The sequence below is a fragment of the Quercus lobata genome, chromosome 4 (assembly GCF_001633185.2).
Source record: "Quercus lobata isolate SW786 chromosome 4, ValleyOak3.0 Primary Assembly, whole genome shotgun sequence".
Classification (NCBI taxonomy): domain Eukaryota; kingdom Viridiplantae; phylum Streptophyta; class Magnoliopsida; order Fagales; family Fagaceae; genus Quercus; species Quercus lobata.
In genome coordinates, this window is record NC_044907.1 from 39090158 (window position 1) to 39115891 (window position 25734).

At 35.2% G+C, this 25734-nt stretch overlaps 1 protein-coding gene and 1 pseudogene across 1 annotated transcript; both read left to right on the forward strand.

Moving 5' to 3' along the window:
- Window positions 1-7046: 7046 nt before the first annotated feature.
- LOC115985166 (probable pectinesterase/pectinesterase inhibitor 12) lies at window positions 7047-9631 on the forward strand. Its single transcript, XM_031108129.1, has 3 exons — window positions 7047-7179; window positions 7306-8142; window positions 8943-9631. The coding sequence occupies exons 1-3, from the start codon at window positions 7047-7049 to the stop codon at window positions 9629-9631; spliced, it is 1659 nt and encodes a 552-aa protein (XP_030963989.1).
- A 12772-nt stretch (window positions 9632-22403) lies between these two features.
- On the forward strand, window positions 22404-25710 carry LOC115985167 (annotated as a pseudogene).
- The last annotated feature ends 24 nt before the right edge of the window (window positions 25711-25734 follow it).

The window sequence follows — 25734 nt, forward strand, 5'->3', positions numbered from 1 at the left end:
AGATGAAATGACATACCTTGGGTTTGTTGTCACTTTGTGTGAATATGGGTTCTTGTTGGAGAAGCCACTTTCCATGAGTGTGAGAGAGGTAACATAGGCCGTGAGTTTTGATTCATTGCTTGAGCTCAATCCATGTAGTTGAATGAGATATGATGTCAGGGGGCTATGATCCTAATTGACGAAGAGGAAATATGGACCATGAATCCGCCTCTTGAAGTAAGGATCTTATGGGCCATGTGAGCCCAATCCATGAGATATAAGCTTATTTTGGGCTTTAAAGAGATTTACCTAAAAAATCAATAATTTGTTGATGTGGCGTGGGTTGCCAATGAAGTAGTGCCATGTGGGGCGAAAAAAGAGTCCTCAACATATGTCATTCTCACATATTATTCATTTTTATATTTCATCTTAAGATAGATTACATGTCATTCTAGGATAGACTTTACTATGTCATTCTAGGATAGACTTTACTATTGTATCATTGCGCATGTACATGCATTTCATTCTTTTAAAAAAAATTTAAAAAAAAAAAACCAAATGCCAAATATTTTAATTATTCTTTAAATGGTGATTTATTATGTTGAATTTGAAACTAGGTATTATCATTTTAAAATAAGTGTTGTGGGTTGCCTAAGACCTACTCCACACATAACCGAACTTCCGAATCTTGATTTATGGTTTGAGACATTATTTTATTTTCTAGTTTAACTTAAGAGCCTTAGGGTTTTCTTAGTTAAATCTAGAAAATAAATTTGATTAGACTTAAGTGACCAATCACACCTTAGAATCTCAATAATTAGTGACGACTCCTTAAAAATAAAGATATGAATAAATATTTATTCACATACACCCCTATAGTGTTGTACACGCGTAACACACATGTTAGCTTCTATAGCCAACACACATCGTCAATGCAAATTTCCAAGCCCAAAATACGAACTCAATGTCGTTCAGGACATAGTAAGAATCAAGTACGGCAAAACCATTTGAATTTGTTTAAATGATGTACTATAGAGGGAGGGAATCCTTCTATTCCACCTAAAAAAAACCTATCTAGTCATGTACCTCCAAAAATAAAATAAAAATATAAAAGGATCTGATTCCAAGTAATCTATATAGTATATTATTACAAGTTGAAGCGTGACATTTATTGTTGTTGAGTTCCTGTTGCGCCACCTCATCATCACGCCATTCGCCACATAATTATTATTTATTATTTATTCATTTTTTTTTTACATACATATATATATATATATATATATATATATATAGATTATTGACTTTACATATTCATTTTTGTCGGTTTTAACATATATATATATATATATATTTCTTTTTTATTTCCAATTTTCTTATAATTTTTTTTACATTCACTTATTTTTTAAATATTTACATTTTCTTCAACCTTTCTTCTTCCCTTACCTTTTAATCTCCCCACTACCCTCTACTTTAATATTGTTATTCATCTTTTCCTTCATCTTCCTTTATTTGTTTCTTCTTATCCCTTCTTTCTTACTATAAATTTGTCTCTCTTTTCCATTCTTTACATAGTTTTCTCTCACAAAAAGGTTCTCTCTCTCAATGTTTTGGTGGATTTTTATTTTTTATTGCATCTCTGCTTTAGATTGATAAATTTTTGTGCTTTTAAGAACTCTAATTTAGGTTGATACGATTTAGTTTCATGTTTTAAGTTATTATTATTATTATTTTGCTATTTGATTGTTAAATTTTATCCAATTACATTATAAAAAATTAAAGATAGTAGATAAAAATAAAATAGTATTCCATTACATACCATAATTTGGATAATTTTGTGTTTGTTGTTATATCTTTTAATTTTTCTTATTTTTTTCTTCTCTTCTATTTTACTCAATATTGAAATTCAACCACATCCTCCTTATCATTAAATTATTTATATTTTCTCTCTCTTTTTGTTTTAAAAAATAAAAAATGTAATTTTTATTGTGCTCATCAAATTGTACACATTTTTTTTAACATTTACACTTTCTCCAACCTTTCTCCAACCTTTCTCCTTCTCTTTACCTTTTCATCTCCCCAAACATTCTACCTTGATATCACTCTTCCTCTTTCCTTTTATCTCCCTTTATTTTGTTTCTTTTTATTATCACCCTCTTAGTATAAATTTATCATTCACTCTTCCATTCTTTACATAGTTTTCTCTCACAAAAATGTTGTTATTTCCCACTCTTTCTCCCTCAATTTTTTGGTGAACTTTTATTTTTATTTTTCTTGCATCTCTATTTTAGCTTGATAAAGTTTTGTATTCTTTAGAACTCTATTTTGGTTGATGGGATTTAGTTTTGTATTTTAAGTTTTTTTTTTTTTTTTTTTTATGACTTTGATTGTTATATATTATCATTTTGCATTATAAATAATTAAAAATAGTATATAAGAATGTACTATTATTATATTGCATAGAATTATTTGGATAAGTTAGTGTTTATTGTTATGTATTTTATTTTTATTTTTTTCTCATATAATTTTATTTAACATTTAAATTCAGCCACATCCACCATTAAAAAAAAAACCCTTTGACATACCACTAACATAACTACATCTATAACTATTTAAGCCATCCATGATATCTATTTCTTATTAATAACCATAAAATTTACAACAAGCAAGGGAACATACAAAGTAATAAAGAATAAATGAAGGAAGAAAAAAAGAAATGAAATCAAATGTCAATTAATAACTGTTATTTGTAAAATAAAATGGTGGTAAAGAGGAGTAAGAAATAAAATAGAGATGGCTATACAGAGGATATTAAAAAATTTATAGTGCAATCAAATCAACAATTAAATATAATTATACAAAAAAAAAAAAAAAAAAAAAAAACTCTTTATAAAGTCTAGGGACTAAAATAGTATTTTATTTAAAAAATTATCACGTGCAATGCGCGGGTCTATGACTAGTTAACTTAATAGTGAGATTCATTGTAAATATGAAAAGAATATAAACTATATCATTGTGTATTAGGAGACTCGACTGTTCCTAAGCGGGAGTTTCCAGTCAGCCACCCATCACTCCTGAATTCTGATCAAATAAACCTCCAAATGGGGTAAAGAAGCAGACAAATAAATTAAATAAACAACAAAGTGATCGTTAACATTTCAGTGCAACAGTAACTGAAACTTTCGGTTTTATGCAGGCTTTTCTTCGTCTCTAGATCTGAGATATCAATCGACTTCAGTTCTTTGCTTTATACTGAAGTTGAGGGACAATTGTAAAACTGATAGGAAAAGATGATTACCCAAGGGCCTGGGCAACTTGTTGCAATTGTGTGGCTTGAGTTGAGGATATATCCCACCATATCCACTATATATAGCTTGTTCCGCCATATACTAACCAAGGCTGGGATAGAGAATCACATTTCCTTGAGACTACAAGTCTAAGGGAATTTGTAGTGGCTAAAGAGGGGAGAGGATACAACCCTTGAACTCTGTCATTAATCATGGATGTTGGTACAACAGTTGAAGAGGTGAAAGGATTGTCATAAAATCTCTGAATAATCATGGGCCCTTTTAATACATGAGTAATTTCTTTTGTTTATTATTATTATTATTATTATTTATTGAGTAATATTTTAATAAATTTTTTTTTACGAATTTCTACATAAAGTTGCATGTGCATTGTGACACCATGAATAGGAATGAAATCTGTGGACATTATAAATTGAAGACCTTTTATTGAGTAATTTAAGGTTGCAATAAGACATCCTCTCATGAAATGTGACATATATAACTAAACAAACTTAAATAATCTAGAGTAATTTTTGTACCACTTGGCCCAGCATTGAAACATAAATTATAAATGTGGTCCTTAATCTTTGCACTGAATGTCAATTTAGTGCTTAATCTTTTGGTATTTATATATTATTGAAGTGACACTAATCACATTAATTTACATTTCATTTTATTCTTTACTTATTAGCCAGTAATATATAATAAATGAAACTTCAATTGTGTTTGTTGATGGCGTTCTAGCGTACAAGACATATGTATTGAGAACATGGCTGGAGCATAGAAACATCAAGCAGATGCCTTGAGAGTAAATGTAGACTTAGTTGCTTTCTATGGGTGCTCCATTAATGGTTACCAAAATATACATTGTATGTTCATTCCTTTTGACAATTCTAACAAGAGTGTAACATATGAGGGACTATAGATTTCATATTTAGGAATGCAGTGGTGGTATTTCAAGAGAGTAACATTATTTTTAGAATTCACGTCAAGCCAATTCACATTATCACAAACATAGTTTCCTGACAACCCAAATGAGGACACTGGAATCTCCATCCAAAATTCCCAATTTTGGCTTTAGATGATTTATTCTCTAATTCTAGCAATGTGAAAATTAAGCTACTTAGGAAGGATATGGAGGATGTACTCTCAAACTGTCCACATGGAGTCCTAAATTTGGGTGGATGCAGTGGTCTGAGGCAGATAGTGAAAATCAAGGATTAGACACTTTCTATTTCGAAAGGTATAAAATTTATGGGTCTAGTACATCAACAGATAATGGAGTTAGTTGGTCAAGGTATCACGTAATAGATATTTACAATGCATAATTTCACAATGTCAGAGCTTATTATTGGAGATAAATATTGGCTGGATTTATCTTTAAAGTTTGATCTAATCTAATGAGGCATTAATTAAATACATTTGTCTTTTCACTCTACTTTGAGTGGCAAAAATAATTTCACTTCCTCAATGCCAAAAATAATTTTTCTCTATTCTTTTAATTTCAAGTTTTTAATTTGTTTGATTTGTTCACTTTAACAATATGAAGTGGGTTTTATTTTAGAGGTTTTTTTAGTGGAAGGATAGAATAACATAATTCCGACAATTTATCATAAAATTAATGTCATGATTAAAATAAAAATAAAAATAAAAAATAGAAAATAAAAAATAAAAAATAAAAAAAACTCTACCACATCTCAAACGCCATATTTCAACACTAGTTAAATACTACTCTCTTTATCCTAAATTGTTAGAAAATCCAATTTTCTAAGGGAGTATCATTTAATTTGTTGTGTTTTAGTCAAAAGGTACAAGTGTTCAAACTAACCTTCATTAATGTAAACTCTAGACAAAGAATGGCTTTGATTTTTTTTTAAAAAAACAAAATTTAAGTACAGTATCTTAGGTACAGTTCTTTAGGTTCCCTATTTAAATTTTAGCCATTTGTCAAATAAAAAATATTCATTAACGGCGTCAAAAGCCACAAACAGCTTAAACACTATCGTCAACTCTATTTTTGATGAGAAAAAGAAAAAGAAAAGAAAACCTAGCCACCAGAACTCCTATTCAACATCTCCAACATCATCCCACTCCTGCTCGTTGCTCACAATCTGCTTTACAACATTGCCGATGACTATTCCCTCTCACCCAAAATGTCTACTTTTGGTCTTAAATTGTAGGCAAAACCCAAAAGCATATCATCCCTTAAAACCAAAATTTCCAAACAATCCAAACACAAAACCAAAACCCCAATAAAATTCAATTCATAAAAGGTAAAACCAAAATAAAAGATCCACCCAAAAAACCAAAATTTTACTAAGAGAATCTTTGTGATCTTGCCAGAAAAGTTTCCAATCATTCATGGGTCAACAAAAGAAAAGACAAGATTCGCTGCTGGATTCACCAGCTTTGTCACTGAACTCTGCCTTGTGTCTTCTTTGTTGCCGCAAACTTCTTCAAATCTGGGAGTATTTGATGTGTAGGGAAGGACACATGAAGAGCTTGTATGTGTTTGGAGTCTAGAAAGAGGCGGTGGAGGTAGTGGGCATGTGACAAAGAGGACTGGAGTGGTTAGGGTGTTGAAGTTCGGTGGGGCTGGGAAAAAAATTTAAACAGAAGTCATCTGGCTTTTGACGTTGTTAGTGAATTTTTTTTTTTTTTTTATTTGACATGTGGCTGAAATTTAATTGGGCAACCTAAAGAACTGTACCTAAGTTATTGTACTTAAATTTTGCCATTTTTTAAAAATAAAGTAAGAGATAGGATAGAAATTTTATTTATTGACTTTCCAAAGAGAACTACATTTTGGGACATCCAAATATGGAATAGATAAACAAAAATTTGGGACAAGAGACTAGTATAATTTATTTATTTTTAAAATGATTTGGAGGGAGGGTATCCTACTATTCCACTTCAAAACTATCTATTGGTCCTTAGCGCTTGGGTTTGAGTTGTGCGAGACACATTAGTACCGAGGTTGATCGGGGCCATTTAGCGCTAGAATTTAACTCATCATGATGGAAAGTGACTTGCTCTTAAGATTCCATCTTTTTAATTTTGTAAAAAATAAAATAATAAATAAAAAATAAAAATTATCTAGTCGCGTGCATTTTCTTAATTAAAAAAAATCTTAAATGGTAAAGAATACTTCTCAGTGATTATTTATTAGATGTTGTGGTGCACAATAACGGGATGCTCACTTTTCTCGTATTAATGATAAATTCAAGAAATTCAATTCATGGTAAGATCCAAGTAATTCAATTTATGGTAAAATTTACTATGAATATAAGGGGAGTAAGCACTCTATGTAACATATTCCGAAAGCACCCGATAAATTTCCATGCTCAACTACCCATATGCTGTAAGAGTCCCACTTACATTTGTCTCCAATAGGAGACTTGGCTGTTCCAAAGCGGGAGTTTCCAGTCTTCCACCCATCACTCCTGAATTCTGATCAAATAAACCTCCAAATGGGGTAAAGAAATAGACAAATAAATAGAATAAACAACAAATTAAGTAATCGTTACACATTTCTGTGCATCACTGACTGTGTTCCTCTGCTCAATCTCCATGTGCGTACTCAAATCTCTCAACTGATTTCCCGCGAAAAAGAAAAAAGGAAGTATATAGCATTACCCTATTATTACGCGTCAAAAGTCTATGTAATCAAATTCTAACAAAAAAACTTTTTACTTAACGTTCTCAGTGGCATTATTTATCTCAGCAATTAGGCCCTCATAATCTCTGCGGGTCTTCATTTAATTTTTATCTCATCAAACTTTGATGGCTTCCTTCACCAACAATATTCTGAAGCTTCTTTTGCTTCTCCCTGCACTCAGCTTATCAAGAACATGGGCTCTCGACTCTTCTCAGTCTTCTTCTTCTTGTCATTCTTCTTCTTCTTCTTCTTCTTCTTCTTCTTCTTCCTCTTCCTCTTCCTCTTCTTCTACTTCTTCTTCTTCTTCTTCTTCTTCTTCCTCTTCTTGTTCCTCTTCCACAAATTCTCCGGACTATTCCGAATATTTAGCCTACATAGAATCTATCTGCAAAACCACACCATACCCAGAAGTCTGCCTTGACGCATTGGAACACTCCATCCACGAAATATCAACGGCTACCAGTCCAAACAACACCGCCTACTACTTCCATTACACCCTCAAAACCGCAACAAATGAGTCTAGAAAGCTTTCCACTCTGTTATCCAAGGCCGGAATCTTAAATAATATCATCGAAAAACAAAGAGGAACCATCCAGGACTGTACGGAACTCCACCAAATCACATTGTCTTCTTTACAAAGATCAGTGTCCCGAACCAATGATGTACCCATTAATAAACGCAAACTAGCCGATGCAAGAGCTTACCTTAGCGCAGCACTCACCAACAAGATCACGTGCTTGGAATCCCTCGATTCAGCTTCAGGTCCTTCGAAGCCAGCCCTGCTGAAATCCATAAATGACACTTACAAGCATGTAAGTAATTCTCTTTCAATTCTGTCAAGCAAATTCGGCCAAAATATTAGCCAAAACGGCCAAAATAATAGGCGCCTCATGGACGCGGGTGTTCCAACATGGATTTCAAAGAAATTAGAGAGCCGGACTCGGATGTTGGAGAGTGAATATGATCCGAGCAAGGTGCTGACTGTGGCTGCTGATGGAACTGGAAACTTCACCACCATCACTGATGCTATCAACTTTGCTCCAAACAATAGCAATGATAGAACAGAGATCTATGTGAAACAAGGAGTTTATGAGGAAAATGTGGTAATCCCAAGTTACAAGCTAAACATTTTTCTTTGTGGAGAGGGAACTGATGCCACTATCATTACTGGTAATAGAAGCGTGGTAGATGGCTGGACCACTTTCAACTCTGCAACTCTTGGTATGTTCAGCTAATTTCTTCAATTGCATTGCAAGCATGCCTTTTGTTTTACTTTTATATATCCAATAATTTGTGTCCTTCCCTAACTAGTTAACCCTTTTTTTTTTCTTTTTAATCTTGTAAGTTGTATTTGTGAGGCACAATACATATTCATGAAATAGTGCCTTTTTGTTAATTAAGTTTTTGTTTTTTTTAATAAAATAATTCTGGAGGAAAGATTTGAACTTTAGTCATGTTTGTTAGAACACCAAAAAATGCCAATTTAGCTACAATACTCTAAATTTTAAGCTTGAGCGCTAAATAAACTTTAATTTGTTGGGATATAGTTAAGTATTTAATTGATGTTAGGGATATTAGAAATTTTACTGCGTGAATATTACAAACTAAAACGTCACATATAACCCAAAAAAAAATTATAAAAAAATTATAAATTTTACTACATAATTGATATAGTAACGAATTTTATTTTTGAATTTTAAAAACATAATAAATGAATGCCTTGAATTTTATCAGTTGACCTAACTAGAACCCACTAAATAGCTTTTTTTTTTTTTTTTTTTTTGTGATTAGTAACATCAATTTATAAAAGTTATATAGCAGAATTTGTGGCACCCCTAGCATATCTAAAAAAACAATTCAGACACTTCTTTATTTATTGTTAAAGTGACACCACTCATATATCAAGTCACATTATTTTATATGTTTTTGTGATAAAATTAAAACTAAGTTAAGAATTTTTCTAAGTTTCCTTTTTCTTTTACTTGTAACTAATTAGTAATATATAATAAATTGAACTATAGCGGTGTCTGGAGAAGGCTTTTTGGCTCGAGACATATGTATTGAGAACAAAGCTGGAGGAGAGAAACATCAAGCTGTTGCTTTGAGAGTAAATGCAGACTTTGTCGCATTGTACAAATGCTCCATCATTGGTTACGAGGATACATTGTATGTCCATTCCTTTCGACAATTCTACCGAGAATGTGAAATAAAGGGCACTATAGATTTCATATTTGGGAATGCAGCTGTTGTATTTCAATCATGTGACATTGTTTCAAGAATGCCAATGTCTGGCCAATTCACGGTCATCACAGCACAGTCTCGTAATAGCCCAGATGAGCCAACTGGAATCTCTTTCCAGAATTGTAATATTTTAGCTGAAAAGGATTTGAGCTCTAGCGTAAAAAGCTACCTAGGAAGGCCATGGAGGATGTACTCTCGGACAGTCTACCTAGTATCCTACATTGACAGCTTTATTGACCCAGCTGGATGGACGCAATGGTCCAATGATGATAATCAAGGATTAGACACTCTGTATTATGGGGAGTATGATAACAAAGGACCTGGCTCATCAATAGATGACAGAGTGACTTGGTCAGGGCATCACATAATGGACTTTTTGGATACATTTAATTTCACCGTGTCCCAGTTCATTTCTGGTATTGACTGGTTGGAAAAAAGTCCCATTCCTTGCGAATTTTGGGTAAATTAAATGGATTTGTCTTCCTTTTTTATGGCAAAAATAACCTCAAATGTAGCTAATTAGACCTAGTAATAAATCTCATATAATGGTATTTTATTTGTCAAGAGTCTTTTAACTTAGTGACATCTTCTATTCAAATCCCCTCCCTATTTTGTTGTTGTTGTTGTTGTTTTTTTTTTTTTTTTTTAATTATTATTATTATTTTTAAATGGTAATTGATGCAAGGATTGCATTATATACCTCTTCCTAATGATCTGAAGTTCGAAGTTTGAACTCCTATTTTCTAATGCTATATATGTTACGAAGTCTATACGTTAGGAATTTAATGTGATTCCCAACTTGTTTTCATCACTTGTTACTTTCATGATGGAATGTAGTGGTTGGGGGAATATACACATTGATACAAGAAACCAACCATATGGATTGTGGAGGTCTTATCTAAACTTTTATTAGAGAAAACATTTAAAACTATTCGTCTATAGACTATAGTATCTGCCCAATTAATTACTTACTGTTGATATTATTACGTATGATACAATTCCAAATGCAGAAATCAGTGTAGGATACAGTTGCGACCAGCAAATTAGGGCAGGTCTTTTTGTCTTCTTTTTAAATACCCAAGCGGAAAGACTCAAAACTGCTAGTTCACGCTCTCTCTTTTAACGCTTCTTCACTCTTGAGTCTTGACTTTTACAACCAAAGCTATACAACAGTCAATTTCTGCATGCGTGGATGTACTAGATGTAAAAGCATTAGTGATTGGGCTCTTGCAAATCAATTTCTAATAAGATACGTGCAGAGTCTTACATGTGTTGGTTATGTCTAGTGTTAAATAAGTGGATTTAGAGTGGGAATAATTGAGTTAAGTACATAAAATTTATTTACGTATTTATTATCTGTTTAACTAATTATTTCTAATCCAAACCTAACCCAATTTTTAAGGGTAAAATCTAATTCACTCAATTATCCAATAATTAAAATTACCGAAATGCCCCTAAAACTTGAAAATGACTAAAATACTCCCAAAATCCTTTAAAATTACCAAAATACTCATAAACCTTTAAAAAAAAAAAACAAATATGCTAAAAAAATAACTGAAAATTATCAAAATACCCCCAAAACCTAAAATTTGACCAAAATACCCCTAAAGTTAAAAATTGAACGAAATACCCCCAAAACTAAAAAAAATGACCAAAATACTCCCAAAACTTAAAAAATGACAGAAATACCCAAAAACTAAAAACTGACCAAAATACTCTTGAAACCTAAAAATTAACCAAAACACCACTTAAATCTGAAAATTACCAAAATATCCCTAAAATCTAAAAAATAACCAAAATACCACATAAACTGAAAACAAAAACACTCATTTTCTACCTTAAAAACATTATTGTGTTTCAAAAGCACCCAATAATTTTTCATGCTCAGTTACCTATGTATGCCCCAAGAGTTCCACTCACATTTGTCTCGCATTTTGTCACTGATAGGAGACTTGACTGCTCCAACGCTGAAGTTTCCGGTCTTCCACCCATCACTCCTGAATTCTAATCATATTAACCTCCAAATGGGGAAAAGAAGTAGACAAATAAATTAATAAAACAACAAAGGGATCGTTAACATTTTCCAGGTTCCAAGTATTCAATCTCTCCACAAACACTACAACAAACTTGATTTTTTTCAACATTTTTTTATCTACGGTTACTAAAAAAATGTTAATAAAACCCCTAAGTTTCTACAGTTGTATTCAACTGTTGATCAAAATAAGGAAATTGACCTACTTATTTCCACAGTTGGCAAAACTGTTGAAACAAGTGTCAAAAAAAAATTAAATAAAAGTTTTATCCACAGGCTTGATGAATGTAGAAGATAAACTACATCTTTTATCTACGGCTGTCAGTGTTGAAAATTAGAAACACAGAACTTATATAAAGCTACAGAACAAATCACTGTTTTATAGATAGCTCTCACAGTTTCTCATTTTCTCTCTAGTAGCTCAAATCTCTCTCACACAAAACCTAGAAATTTCAAAGCCAATTCATAGCTCTGAATCATAGAAATTTTGAAGCTCTAGGTCATGGCAATTACATAGCTATTGGTCTCTCAATGCGGTGGCTCTGTCTCATCGTCACTCACAAAATCGAAGTCGAAGTCTTCTGTCAACTCCTTTACTCTTCGCCTACCTCATCTAATCTCCCCCAATTTTCTAGGGTTTCAAGCTCAATCGCCACTGCGACACGAAGATCATTTTGCCTGATTTGTCTCGATTCTTCAATGGACGAAAATTCGGTGCGTTTTCATGTTTTGTTTATAAATTGTAATGTTTGGTTCCTGGGAAAATTTGAGGGTGAATATTTAAATTCTCTCTCACTTCCTCTCTCTCCCCAAACCCCCAAGGTTCCCTTTCTCTCTCTTTCTCCCTCTTCCTGTGTATGTGCCTATGTATAGGTTTTTGTATCTTTCTTAGATGGCTTTGTGTTTTGTTTGAGAGTCTACTACAAAGGATGGTCAAGCTAATAAAGTAAGTTTCTTCTAATTTTTGTTCTTTGTTCCATAACTAATCCTAAGTTTCAATTATTCTTATTATTATTAATTGGAATTCTATAGCGTTCACTTATTTTCTGCCAAATTAGTGATCATAATAGTTTTTTTTTTGTTGTTAATTTATAGTGATTGGTTGATATTGGGGTGTGCTTTACGGGTTGTTTTTGTTCCCATCAAATGTGCTTTAATAATGAATTTTGTTAATTTTTATGAAATAATTCTTGAGATTGAATATGTAGAAGGATATTCTTACCATTTAATTATCAGCGTAAGTGCAATATATGGTACTGAGCATTGAGAATGAAACTGACTTGCATTTTTTATATTAGATACTCTGTTTTTTGTTGGTACTAACTTGCATCATTGACGTAATGATGCTACTTTGATTTTTTTTAGAAGGTGAGATTGAATTTATTAATGTAATTGTTCCAGCAGTTTTTTCACTATTTGTGGGATTGAAAGCTAGAACGTTTGTGGGTTCAAATTACAAGTGCTTGGTAAGTTCATTTGCCTTTTAATTTTGAGAGTTCAAAAACGTGTATAAACACCTTTGAACGTTTAGACCCTCAAATTACAACTTAACCAATTCAAGCAATATGTCAAACAACTAGTGTGCGGAAACTTAACATATGCTATAATATGAAATTGGTTAAAAACTATCTAAGCCAAAACAAAACATAATCCACAGCAGATAATAAAAAGGCAAAGATAGAGAGGAAGGAAGATGCAAACACAAAGACAACACGCGATGTGTTATCGAAGAGGAAACCGAAACTCTCGGCGTAAAACCTCTCCGCCGCCCTCCAAGCGGTAAACAATCCACTAGAAAATACAGTTGGGATACATGGACAGCAATAGACCCTCCAAGCCTAATCTACCCAGTGCACTTAAGCCCTCCAAGCTTCTTGGTCCAACGAGGTTGCGCCGAACCTTTTTCTTTTCTAGCTTCCCGGATTCCGCTACTAGACCGTAGCATCAACCAATGAAGATTGGTTCCTTCCTAACTACTTCCCAGAAATCCAAACAGCTGTCTCACAGTGATGATGATGGTGAGAACCAGGTTTGGTATAATGCCTCTCAAGGATTTGACAATGGAAAGGAAGAGAGTTGAGGAATTTGAAGAGACTCTAAGGTATAGATTGTGGGTGAATCAATCTTATTTTTCTTTAGGGTTTCTCTCTCAAAATTCTCTTTGGAAACACTCTTACAATCGTGGGTAAAAGGGGTATTTATACTGGAGTGGGAGAGGAATGTGAAACGTCAGGTTTTACAAAACAGGGGTGGCTCGCGGCTTGACCTCGCGGCTTGACCAAGTCGTGAGATCCAGTCGCGAGATAACCGTATGGCCAGTTGTCTTGTTTTGTCCTGTAGTGCTCCAGCTAGCATGACTGTTCATCTTCCAGCATGCTTGGCACGTGTGCTGCGTCTGGCGGCTTGCAGCAACGAGTCACCTGCGAGTCCCAGCCTCGAGTCTCTGTTTTCTTGCACACTCTTGAGCAATTTTCACTCTATCTCACTCACTACCCTTACATCAAACCCACCTAAATACAGGGTTACCAAATGCTGAATTACAAGCAAATTTGGCACGGAATAAAGCCAATTAGATGGTTGAATAAATTCAACCTTACAATCTCCCCCTTTGGCTATTCCGTGACAAAACCCTAAAACAGACTCAAGACTTAACATGTGAGTTGGGAACAGTTGAACAAAACTCACTCACACCTAACTCTAGAACCTGTGAAGCACTTGAATCATATGGACATAATACTCCTGAAACACAACAATACACCATGATCATTGTAAGCAGAAAATTATAAATGCATATGAAACATGCAATATGTGATCAAGCAAAGATGGAGTAAAGAAACAAATCATGGCTTGATCAACCAAGTGAACACCACAAGGTAGTGATCACAGTGTTCATTCACACTTGGAATGAACACAAGGGCATACAAGTTAACAAGCACAAGGCAAGACACTTGTATGTTCAACACTCAATCAATGCATAATACACAAGGTATATGCATCTAGGAACAATCCTACAAGGGCACAAGAGTGACAGTACATAAATCAAAATGCAAGACATTTAGATTAAAGTACTGATTTCAACATAGCATAAAGGCTGCATTAAGCAAGGTACATACCATAAAGCCTACAAATACAAAACATCCTGAATAACAGTTTACAAAACACAATATATCAACTTAAAGTGAAAACTTAAACTGAAGAAGAATGTAAAGACACTCCCCCTTAGGTAATATCCTCCCCCTCTGATCATGCCTATCACTCCCCCTTTTTGTCATGGAATAGGCTATTCATCCTCTTCCAGCTTTCTCTGAATTTGATCCAATTGAGTTTGAAGAGAAGTAAACTTCATATCCCATCGAGTGCTTTGATGGTGTAGAGAAGCTGTGAGTCCAGACATCTTAGTATTCAACTCGTGGACAGAGGATACAATGCGATCAAGTTTCTCATCTAGGGAGAGAGTGCTGAAATGAGAGCCACTGTGAGATGCAGAAGTTTCTGGTTTGGCTCTCTTCCGACTATGTCCAATGCTTGCATTGAATGTACGCATGTTGATTGGACTTGGTTTTGAGATAGGAGATTCATCTGCCGTTGGATAAATTCCCTTGAGCTTCAAGATCCGTGAAATGAGACTGCAGAAAGGAACGCATATCCGAGACTCAGTTCGAAGAACCGTTTTGCGCAGAACATGAAAGATATGAGCACAGATGTCTATTTCCACATCAGAGATTAGATCATGAAGAAACAAAGCACGTCCGAGGTTCATATACCCAGTGCTTGATAAAGGGTACAAATTGTGAAACATCACAATTGTAAGCACTCTCAGTTTTGGAGAAAGAGAGGAAACACTGATGGATTTTCCATTGGGTGAGAACTCCAAGTCTTGACCAAGACTTTCTTTGAGAAGCTCCTCATCAGGACAGAGATCATCATAAACCGTGAATGTCGGAAAATTGGTCTGTTGATGTGAAGGATTTCTGCCAGATATGCAGGAGAGACAGAAAAGCTCTTTTTCCGAACCCAACACTTAAGTTCATCTCCTTCCACAATTGCGTTAGCATAAAATTCTTTTACCAAATCTTCATACGCATCATCCAGATCAGAGAGAAGGTAATTCAAATCCTTGTGAGCAAACCATTTCGGAATGTCAGTGTCATGAAGTAAGGGCTGGTCCACAGCTCTTTCTAGTAATGGTGTGGCATGTAGAAAGTAATTCTCATAAGACTGATAGGCTGCATATGATCTGAACTTGTTGGGATCGAATCTCTTTGATGAAGAGCGAGTCCCTTTTGTTTGAGGTGGGTAATCATCAACATCAATTACAGGTTCCTTCCCTTTGGAACTACCTCCTTTCACAGCAGCTTTCTTGAATGGTGACATGACTAGTCTGTATTATGAACAAGGGAAATGGCAGAACACAATCCAACAGACTTTATTAGCAGTGGGTTAGTGGAAATTTAGGGATAATGAAGAAACCCTAATAGCTGGATGAAAATGACCAGAAAATAACAATGAGGGACACAAATGGCCCAAATTGAACTACACAGTAGAAGGGTCAAAATAAAATCACACAATCAGCTGAAAAAGAACCCACATTCAACACAGGATCATTTTGAAATAACACATCAACAGCAGATCAGACAAGATGACAAACCAACAAATAGCAAACCCTAGCTAAGCACATGATGAAGAACAAAACCAACAATTTAAAATAGCTCAAAACAGAAACAAAAGCTTCCATAAGCTAAGCATGGACAAAGAGTAATAGCAGAGCTAAAAACCCATCTCAAAATCACAATCAAATGCGAATAATCCGTAGGGAAAAACCATAACAACAAGTAGAATAGAGTTCAAGACAGAAAAACCATACCTGTTACTCGATGATTTTGAGCTGAAAAGGGGCAAAAATGGAGATCGAAAATGGAGGCACGGTGTGAATGGGTAAGAGCAGATGAGAAAGACAATGAACAGTCACAAAAAGATCGAGGGAAAAACAAAAAAGTTTAAAAACTGCCCCTGTATTTCCAAAACATGCGATTTTCGCGACTGAAACAAGTTGCCAAAAAGTCACCAAATCAAGCCGCCAAAACACTCAAGGACAAAAATTTGAAAAAAATTTTCTAAGTGTTTTTCGCGACTAGAAGGTCTACCCGCGAGTGAGTCGCGAGCTGAGCCGCGAAAATCTCTGAGTAAACCGCGCGACTGGACCTTCCACTCGCGAACAAGTCGCCAAAAATGACCCGCGAAGACGCGACTGAAGCACGCAACTTGACATACCCGCAACTGAGCCGCCAAAACAGGGCAAAACTGGATTTTTGAAATTTTCAGATTTTTCAAACAAAATACTTTCCAAAAACACCTAAAACACTCAAAAATCTTTTTGTGCTTGAATTAACAAAGATTGAGCATGTGAAAACACATTTCATCAAGTACAATCACACAAATGAATATGGCATTTATTGAACATAAACTTGTGTGTTGTGTGTGGATATCAACAATGAGATAGTCTTTCGTCTAATGTGAAGCTTCAATGATCAATTCAACCAAGACATACACAATTAGCACTAGATCATGTGACCCATCTCAATTATAGAAATATGTATATATGACCTCCCACACAACTTGATAACATAACTTGGAGCTTAACATTTGACTCTACTTTCAATCATAACATTTGATCTTTTTGATCTTTTGAGGCAATCATCTCTCATTGTGAGAGTGATATATGACATTTCACTTTAAAGAACAAGCCTTTGGTTTTTTGAATAAATATTCACTTTAATATAAGGTCGCTTACCCTTTTTCCTAGTCAAATACTAGAATGTGCGACAGGCTTTTGCAGCTTAATATCTCTTTTCATTTGGAGATTTACATTTGGTGAGCTCTTTTTAGCAAAACAAAAATAAAGAGTGAGAAGATATATAGACACAAGTCTATGCATGTCTCAAGATCAACAAAACCATTCACTAATCATTCATGACAAGTTTGAAGATCTATTTACAACAATCACAAAGATTTCAAGATTTCTCCCACAGAGATATGAGTGCAAAGAAACAAGCAATGCTCGAAAATGCACAAAGCCATTAGCACAAAGGTACAAGGCAAAACAAGTTTTGAGACAAAAACTCAACAATGTCAATCAAGCTTTTTGATTTTCTAATTTTTATGTGATTTTTGGATTTTTGACATAAAAGAAGAAAATGATTGAACAAACATAGAAAGAAGCAACAGTATTCACAAATGGACAAACAAACAATAAACATGTTGCACAAAGAGCTAACAAAGAAGTCTGTGCCCCAACACAAACAAACTTATCATATTATAAATATGTGAAGCACACAACACACAAGAGAGTCAAGGAATTGTACCAACACCAATGGTCTTACGGAGTGATTCAAACCGTGGACCATCGAGAGGCTTGGTGAAGATGTCCGCCTTTTGATTGTCGGTGTGTATGAACTCAAGACACACAACTCTTTCCTCTACCAAATCCCGAATCAAAAGGTAACGTATCTCTATGTGTTTAGATTTTGAATGCTGGACAGGATTCTTGGAAAGATTGATGGCACTGGTGTTGTCACAGAAGACACACATCGTTTCTTGAGGAATTCCATAGTCATGAAGTAATTTCTTCATCCAAAGAAGCTGAGTGCAACAACTTCCAGCAGCGATGTATTTTGTTTCAGCAGTAAATAGAGACACGGAATTCTGCTTCTTGCTCATCCACGAGACAAGATTGTTACCAAGGTAGAAACAGCCACCTGAAGTACTTTTTCGATCGTCTACACTACCAGCCCAGTCAGCATCTGAATATCCAGCAAGACAAGCATTTGAGTCTTTTTTATACCACAGACCATAGTTTGAAGTACCATTCACATATCGAATGATTCGCTTAGCAGCAGTCAAGTGAGATTCCTTCGGATTAGCTTGGTACCTGGCACAAACGCCAACACTGAAAGCAATGTCCGGTCTACTGGCTGTAAGATAGAGCAAACTCCCTATGATGCTCCTATACAATGTAGGACTTACTTCGACTCCAGACGAATCAACATTCAGTTTAGTGGATGAGCTCATGGGAGTGGAGGCATGTTTTTTGGAGTCTAGTCCAAACTTCTTGACAATGTTTCTGGCATACTTCTCTTGAGATACAAATATACCCTCCTTCTGTTGTTTGACTTGAACACCCAAGAAAAATGTGAGTTCCCTCACCATACTCATTTCAAACTCCTTCTTCATCTGCTCAGAAAATTCGGTAGCACGATCTTTGATGGTTGCCCCAAACACAATGTCATCAACATAGACTTGTGCCACAAGGAGATAATTTTCATCATTTTTGAAAAACAGAGTTCGGTCGGCATACCCTCTTTTGAAACCTCTATCTAGAAGATAATGTGTAAGACGATCGTACCAGGCTCTAGGCGCTTGTTTTAAGCCATAAAGGGCTTTCTTCAATCTTAATACATGATTTGGAAAATGAGGATCCTCAAATCCTTTTGGTTGCTCAACAAATACTTCTTCATTTAGATATCCATTCAGAAATGCGCACTTTACATCCATTTGATAAAGTTTGAAATTCAAACTGCACATAATGGACATGAGGATTCGAATGGATTCAAGTCTTGCCACTGGAGCGAAAGATTCATCAAAATCTACTCCTTCTACTTGAGAGTATCCTTGAGCTATTAACCGAGATTTGTTTCGAATTATCTCTCCATCTTCATCAGTTTTGTTTTTAAAAATCCATTTTGTGCCTATAACATGAACGTTCTCAGGCCTTGGAGCAAGTTCCCACACATCATTCCTCACAAACTGATTCAGCTCTTCATGCATTGACTCAACCCAATTCTCATCTTGAAGAGCCTCTTCAACCCTTTTTGGTTCAAACTGTGCAAGATAGCAGTGATATGTTACATGATTGGCTAGCAGAATGTTTCCTTTCCTGAGGCGAAGAACGTCATCAAAAGATCCTATGATGTTACTTTCCGGATGATTCTTGATAACTCTTGAAGATGGCCTTTTTGAAGTGGAAACTTCATCACTTCGAGAGATAGAAGGATGAACTTCCGGAGGAGTAAGAGGACTTGATGTTCTAGACATCGATCTCGTTTCCATTCTTGGGTTGATGGGAGTCGATTCTACTTCTGGTATAGGTTCTTCACCTTCTATATCCAAAGCTTCTACCTCAACATCGGGCTCTTTGGTGCTCGGCCCTTCTACATCATCAATCATTTCCACCTTAGATAAAGCATCATCAATCTTGACATTTATGGACTCCATCACAATCTTTGTTCTCTTGTTAAATACTCTATACGCTCGACTTGTAGTAGAGTACCCAAGAAAAATACCCTCATCACTTCTCGCATCAAACTTCCCAAGATTCTCCCGATCATTTAGGATATAGCATTTACTTCCAAACACCCGGAAATACTTCACTTTAGGCTTCTTCCCATTCCATATCTCATAGGCAATCTTCTTTGTACCAACTCGAAAGAAAATCCTATTGCCAATGTGACACGAGGTGTTGACAGCTTCTCCCCAAAATTTTTGAGGTATTTGCTTGTTAAGCAACATGACTCTTGCCATCTCCTGAATCACACGATTTTTTCTCTCTACCACTCCATTTTGTTGTGGAGTTTTGGGAGCTGAAAATTCTCTTTTAATTCCATTCTTCTCACAGAAGGACTCGAATCTTGCATTCTCAAATTCCCTCCCATGATCACTTCTAATTTTGGCAATCGGAATCCCTTTTTCGTTTTGTAGTTTCTTGCACAGAATCTCCAACCTCTCACATGCTTCTGATTTTTCTCTAAGGAATTCAACCCAAGTGTATCTTGAGTAGTCGTCCACAATGACCATAATGTATCTCTTCCCCCCTAGGCTTTCAGTTCTGGTAGGCCCCATTAGATCAACATGAAGTAACTCCAAGCACCGAGAGGTGGCTATCACATTCACCTTGTGATGACTTGCCTTAGTTTGCTTCCCCATTTGACACGCACCACAAACGGTCTTCTTCACTTTTCCAAACTTAGGAAGTCCCTCGACTGCTTCAAGTTTGGAAACTTTTGCTACTTGTTTGAAGTTGGCATGCCCAAATCTGTGATGCCACAACTCCAACATATCCACACGAGCACTTCTACACGATATGGGTGCCGTGGGAACTATTCCATAACAGTTATTTGTAGTCCGATTTCCCTCCAAAACCTGAATCCCCTCTTCATTGATGATCAAGCATCCCTTCTTAGAGAATTGTACCAGGAAATCATCATCACAAATTTGAGTGATGCTCAGCAAATTCGCCTTCAGCCCTCTTATGTACAGCACATCTTTCAATAGCGGCAAACCAGGTATCTCAATGGTTCCTTTGCCTAGGACTTGAGCATGACTTCCATCACCAAAGGTCACATAGTCACCAACCTTTTCTTTGAGTGTCTTAAACAGTGACTTATCCCTTGTCATATGGCGAGAACACCCACTGTCAAGATACCACAAACACGCATTAAACACCTTCAATGAGGTATGCACAAATAGGTTCACATGTGACAAACATTCTTGACCTTCAAACACAAACTCATCATCAGTTTTCATGCTTCTTTCATATTGATTTTTCATTTTCAAATTCTCAATCATCTCACACAACATTCTATTCTTTTTTTTATATTTCTTAATCAATGATTTAGATTCAGATATGCTACTGTGTAAGACATGATTCTGATTTTCAAGATATTCCAGCATGTGAACAAATACTCTAGCATGTTTCTTAGTTTTTAACAACTCTACGAGATCATTAGTAAAACACCTTTCAGACATATGCATAGAGTCATTTTCACAAACACTTAAGCTACAATTCAGCATGGTATTTTCCATAACAACAACCACAACACAGGGGTCTAGGATCACACTTAGGTAATAAAACCACAACAAGTGTACCCGCTCTGATACCAATTGAGAGTTCAAAAACGTGTATAAACACCTTTGAACGTTTAGACCCCCAAATTACAACTTAACCAATTCAAGCAATATGTCAAACAACTAGTGTGCGGAAACTTAACATATGCTATAATATGAAATTGGTTAAAAACTATCTAAGTAAAAAAAAAACATAATCTACAGCAGATAATAAAAAGGCAAAGTAGAGAGGAAGGAAGATGCAAACACAAAGACAACACGCGATGTGTTATCGAAGAGGAAACCGAAGCCCTCGGCGTAAAACCTCTCCGCCGCCCTCCAAGCGATAAACAATCCACTAAAAAATACAGTTGGGATACATGGACAGCAATAGACCCTCCAAGCCTAATCTACCCAGTGCACCTAAGCCCTCCAAGCTTCTTGCTCCAACGAGGTTGCGCTGAACCTTTTTCTTTTCTAGCTTCCCGGATTCCGCTACTAGACCGTAGCATCAACCAATGAAGATTGGTTCCTTCCTAACTGCTTCCCAGAAATCCAAACAGTTGTCTCACAGTGATGACGATGGTGAGAACCAGGTTTGGTATAATGTCTCTCAAGGATTTGACAATGGAGAGGAAGAGAGTTGAGGAATTTGAAGAGACTCTAAGGTATAGATTGTGGGTGAATCAATCTTGTTTTTCTTTAGGGTTTCTCTCTCAAAATTCTCTCTGGAAGCACTCTTACAATCGTGGGTAAAAGGGGTATTTATACTGGAGTGGGAGAGGAATGTGAAACGTCAGGTTTTACAAAACAGGAGTGGCTCGCGGCTTGACCTCGCGGCTTGACCAAGTCGTAAGATCCAGTCGCGAGATAACCGTATGGCCAGTTGTCCTGTTTTGTCCTGTAGTGCTCCAGCTAGCATGACTGTTCATCTTCCAGCATGCTTGGCACGTGTGCTGCGTCTGACGGCTTGCAGCCGCGAGTCACCCGCGAATCCCAGCCGCGAGTCTCTGTTTTCTTTCACACTCTTGAGCAATCTTCACTCTATCTCACTCACTATCCTTACATCAAACCCACCTAAATACAAGATTACTAAATGCTGAATTACAAGCAAATTTGGCACGGAATAAAGCCAATTAAATGGTTGAATAAATTCAACCTTACAAATTTGTGTTATGTCTCTTTGCCATAATCACATGAAATGGGTTTTGATGTTGTGATTGAATTTTAATGGGTATTAGCTTGTTTTAGTTTTCATTTCTTGAATGTGTGTTGTAGCTGTCAATATATTTAAACACAATCAACAACTCTAGCATAAGTAGTTCTATAAATGGTCTTACCAATACCAAAACCAAAGAATTTGGATAAGAAAAGAACAAGGAGAAAAGCCTTAACAGTTCTCTGTCAGTTTGCCACTTAGCACCTTATTACTTTCTATGTATGTAGAAATGACAAGAAAATTAAATCATTGGTTGACCACTGGGTTAAATTTGTTGATCACTGGGAATTAGAATTTAGAAGAAAGGGGTTTTCAATGGCTACAGTGCCGAGTACAAGCCTAGCTACTGCTTCTCTTGATTAACTTCTCTCATCCTCCTCATTTTTAATCTCACAACTGCCTTTGTGCCACAAAATGGTCTCAGAAAGCACTTTTCTTCTTCTGGGTTGAAGTGGAAGTATGAGAGAAGAAACCACCGGTTTGCGCTGCGGTGCGAGGCTGCCACTGTGGCCGAGAAAGAGGCAGCCAACACTTCCGGTGAGAAATTTGAGTGCCAAGCCAAGGTCTGTCTCTTTTCCATTTTCCCTTTCAATTTCGTATATCCTCTTTGCTTGTTTCTGACTGAATAACATATATGGTATAGGGATATCAAAGTTTCAAAAGTAGAGTCTTTTATTCTTACTGCTACAACTCTATCCAATAACTTCCACTTATCATTTCTTCTTACCAATATAATTGATCTTTTGCACTCAAATTCTGTTTCTTCTTATCCTTCTTTTTAAAAAATGAATATCAAAATTCGATTTTTCCCCCCTTTTCATTATCATGTTTTGGGCAGTAATCTGCTCACCTAATTTGGGTTATTTTTTTTCACTAACGAAATAGAAGATGAAAACTTTGATGAGATCTCCTTTGAACTTTTAAATGGTTGAAAGTTTTGTTTTCATTTTCATCTTTGGTTTTTAATTATCATAAAAATGGTTGAAAGAACTGGAGATGATAATGGATGGATTGAAGCTAATGAACAAGATGAATGACTTCAATGTTGTAAAAAGAAAAAAAGAAAGCATGAATGGCTTAATATATAGAATATGGCTGAAAAAATGTACTATTAAATTTAACGTGGTTAGAAAGTTTACCATTGGCATTAACTCCTCAACTTGCAATTTCAGTTGTTACATTTACAAGTAATATATAATCAATACTATACTAGTCAAATAAAAACATAGAGTCAATTGTCAATGGTATGGTAAACTGCCCCAAGCTATTGTTGAAGAATCTTTATGCTTTTGGAATTCTCTACCATGTTGTAGGGGATATTCAATTTATGTCTTTTGTGATGTTGCCATCAACACAATTTAGTAATTAGTTGTCAAATTTGCTTTATGGTATGTGATAATATAATAAAACATGCTCATTAAATAATTGTATTTGAATTGTGGATGTTTTGATTGATGTGCAGTATGTCAAGACAGTGCATATGACTGTGGCTTTTACTTATTAGTTCTCTTTTAAATTTTGGTACTCATCTCGTTTTTTAAAATGGGATCTTACTTTTTCATAGGCCCTTTCTTACAATTGATATTTATCTTACTTTATAAATATCAAAAATTAACTTCCAACCTGTGAACTAAAAATGCCAAAAAGTATTACCTACTTTTAGGCCTCAAGGCCTTTCTGTTATTATCCAAAAACAGAGCCTTTTTTATTTATTATAAGTAAAAATTCTTGTTATTAATTGTCAAAAACAGTACAACAGTTATTTTGGACAGTCGCTTAAATTTCACCTCATAAGATTATTCCTTTGGAGTGTGTTCACCAATCCACCCCATTAACTTCCAGTTGCAACCCAAAATAGTTGGCTTTCAGCATTGAGTTTACCAGAAGCGGGAATGTATATCTACTAAAATAATTGACAAAATGTTTAATTTACAAGTTTGATCCCTCTAGATTGCATTTTAACCTCCTCTCACCCACCCCTAAATAAATATATTAAAAAAAAGGATTTTAAAATAAATGAGAAAAAAATGACAATAAAATTTAGAAGGGCTTAGCTTTTTGTAGGTACAATCACAATAGTTTTCTTGCTTTGGTCTGACTATAATTAGTATTAATCAGGGTCTAACAGTAAGAGATATATATATATATATATATAAATTCACTAATTACCTTTATAGTGCTTGTAACTTAGTTAAAAGAAGAGCTCATTGACTGTCTTGGAACTATTGCTCAGAGTGGAAGTTCATAGTTCTTAAAGGCTCTGAAGGTACTTTTAAACTCTTTTATCCATAGGGTGCATTATTTTATTTCTTCCTGTGTGGCTATTTTCAAGTTCTATGCTGCTTTGAAGCTTACATTTCTAGCCTTAAAATTTGTTAGGAAAATAAGGATCTTGGAGCAGACAATGGTCTGATTGGTCAATTTGGTGTGGGGCTCTATTCTGCCTTTCTTGTTGCTGAGAAGGTAACTTTTATAATTAAACTCAAGTCTTGTTGCAATTTTAAATTCCTTTTGAAGCTTTTAATGTGAATGCTTTTCCTGGGTGGCCACTAATTGTGCTTAATTTGTGTACATCATACACCATTAATTAGGTTGTCGTATCTACAAAGAGCCCTAGATCAGATAAGCAATATGTTTGGGAATCTGTTGCTGACAGTAGCTCGTATATGATTGAGAGGAAGAAACTGACCCTGAAAAGTTCCGACGTCGTGGAACACAGATCACACTCTATTTAAGGGTATGCCACTCTTCTTTTATTCTTTTAATGAGATAGATTGTGCATGTTCCTGTCACACTCTGCTTGTTTCAATGGAAAACAAAATAATTGAGTGGAGCTTCTTAAGATGTTGCTTCTTCTCTGGTCTTTATCATAGTGATTGTGTTGTTATTATTCCATATGATTCATGATTTTATGGAGTGAATTGAGGAGGGTATCTTGGCTGTTGTTGGAAGACTAGTAGTTTATCTTGTTATGGATATAGGACCAAAAAGTTTAAAAACATCCTAATCTGTTGTTTTTCTTGCAGGGACATGACAAGTATGAATTCTCAGACCCAGCTAGGATTCAGGGTTTGGTAAGGAATTACTCTCAGTTTGTTTCCTTCCCCATTTATACATGGCAAGAAAAATCAAGGACTGTTGAGGTGAGACGCCTTAAATTATCCTCTGTCAGGAAGGTTATTTGGGAGATTGAAAATTTTAGATCTTTGCATAGTTTTGTCTGTCCAATTGTAAAACAATTAGCTACTTGTTTTTTAAACAACACCCGGGATGGAAGTTAAAGGTTATAAGAATCTTCTATTTTGAAAGGTAGATGAACAACGTAAATTCAAGAGTGTAAAGGGCAATAGGCAGAGTAGTTGAGTTGTATTGATTTTTACCGTTTGTTTCAAGTTATTAAATTTTGATTAATGTGAAAGAGTGCATCCAAATTTTTTATTTT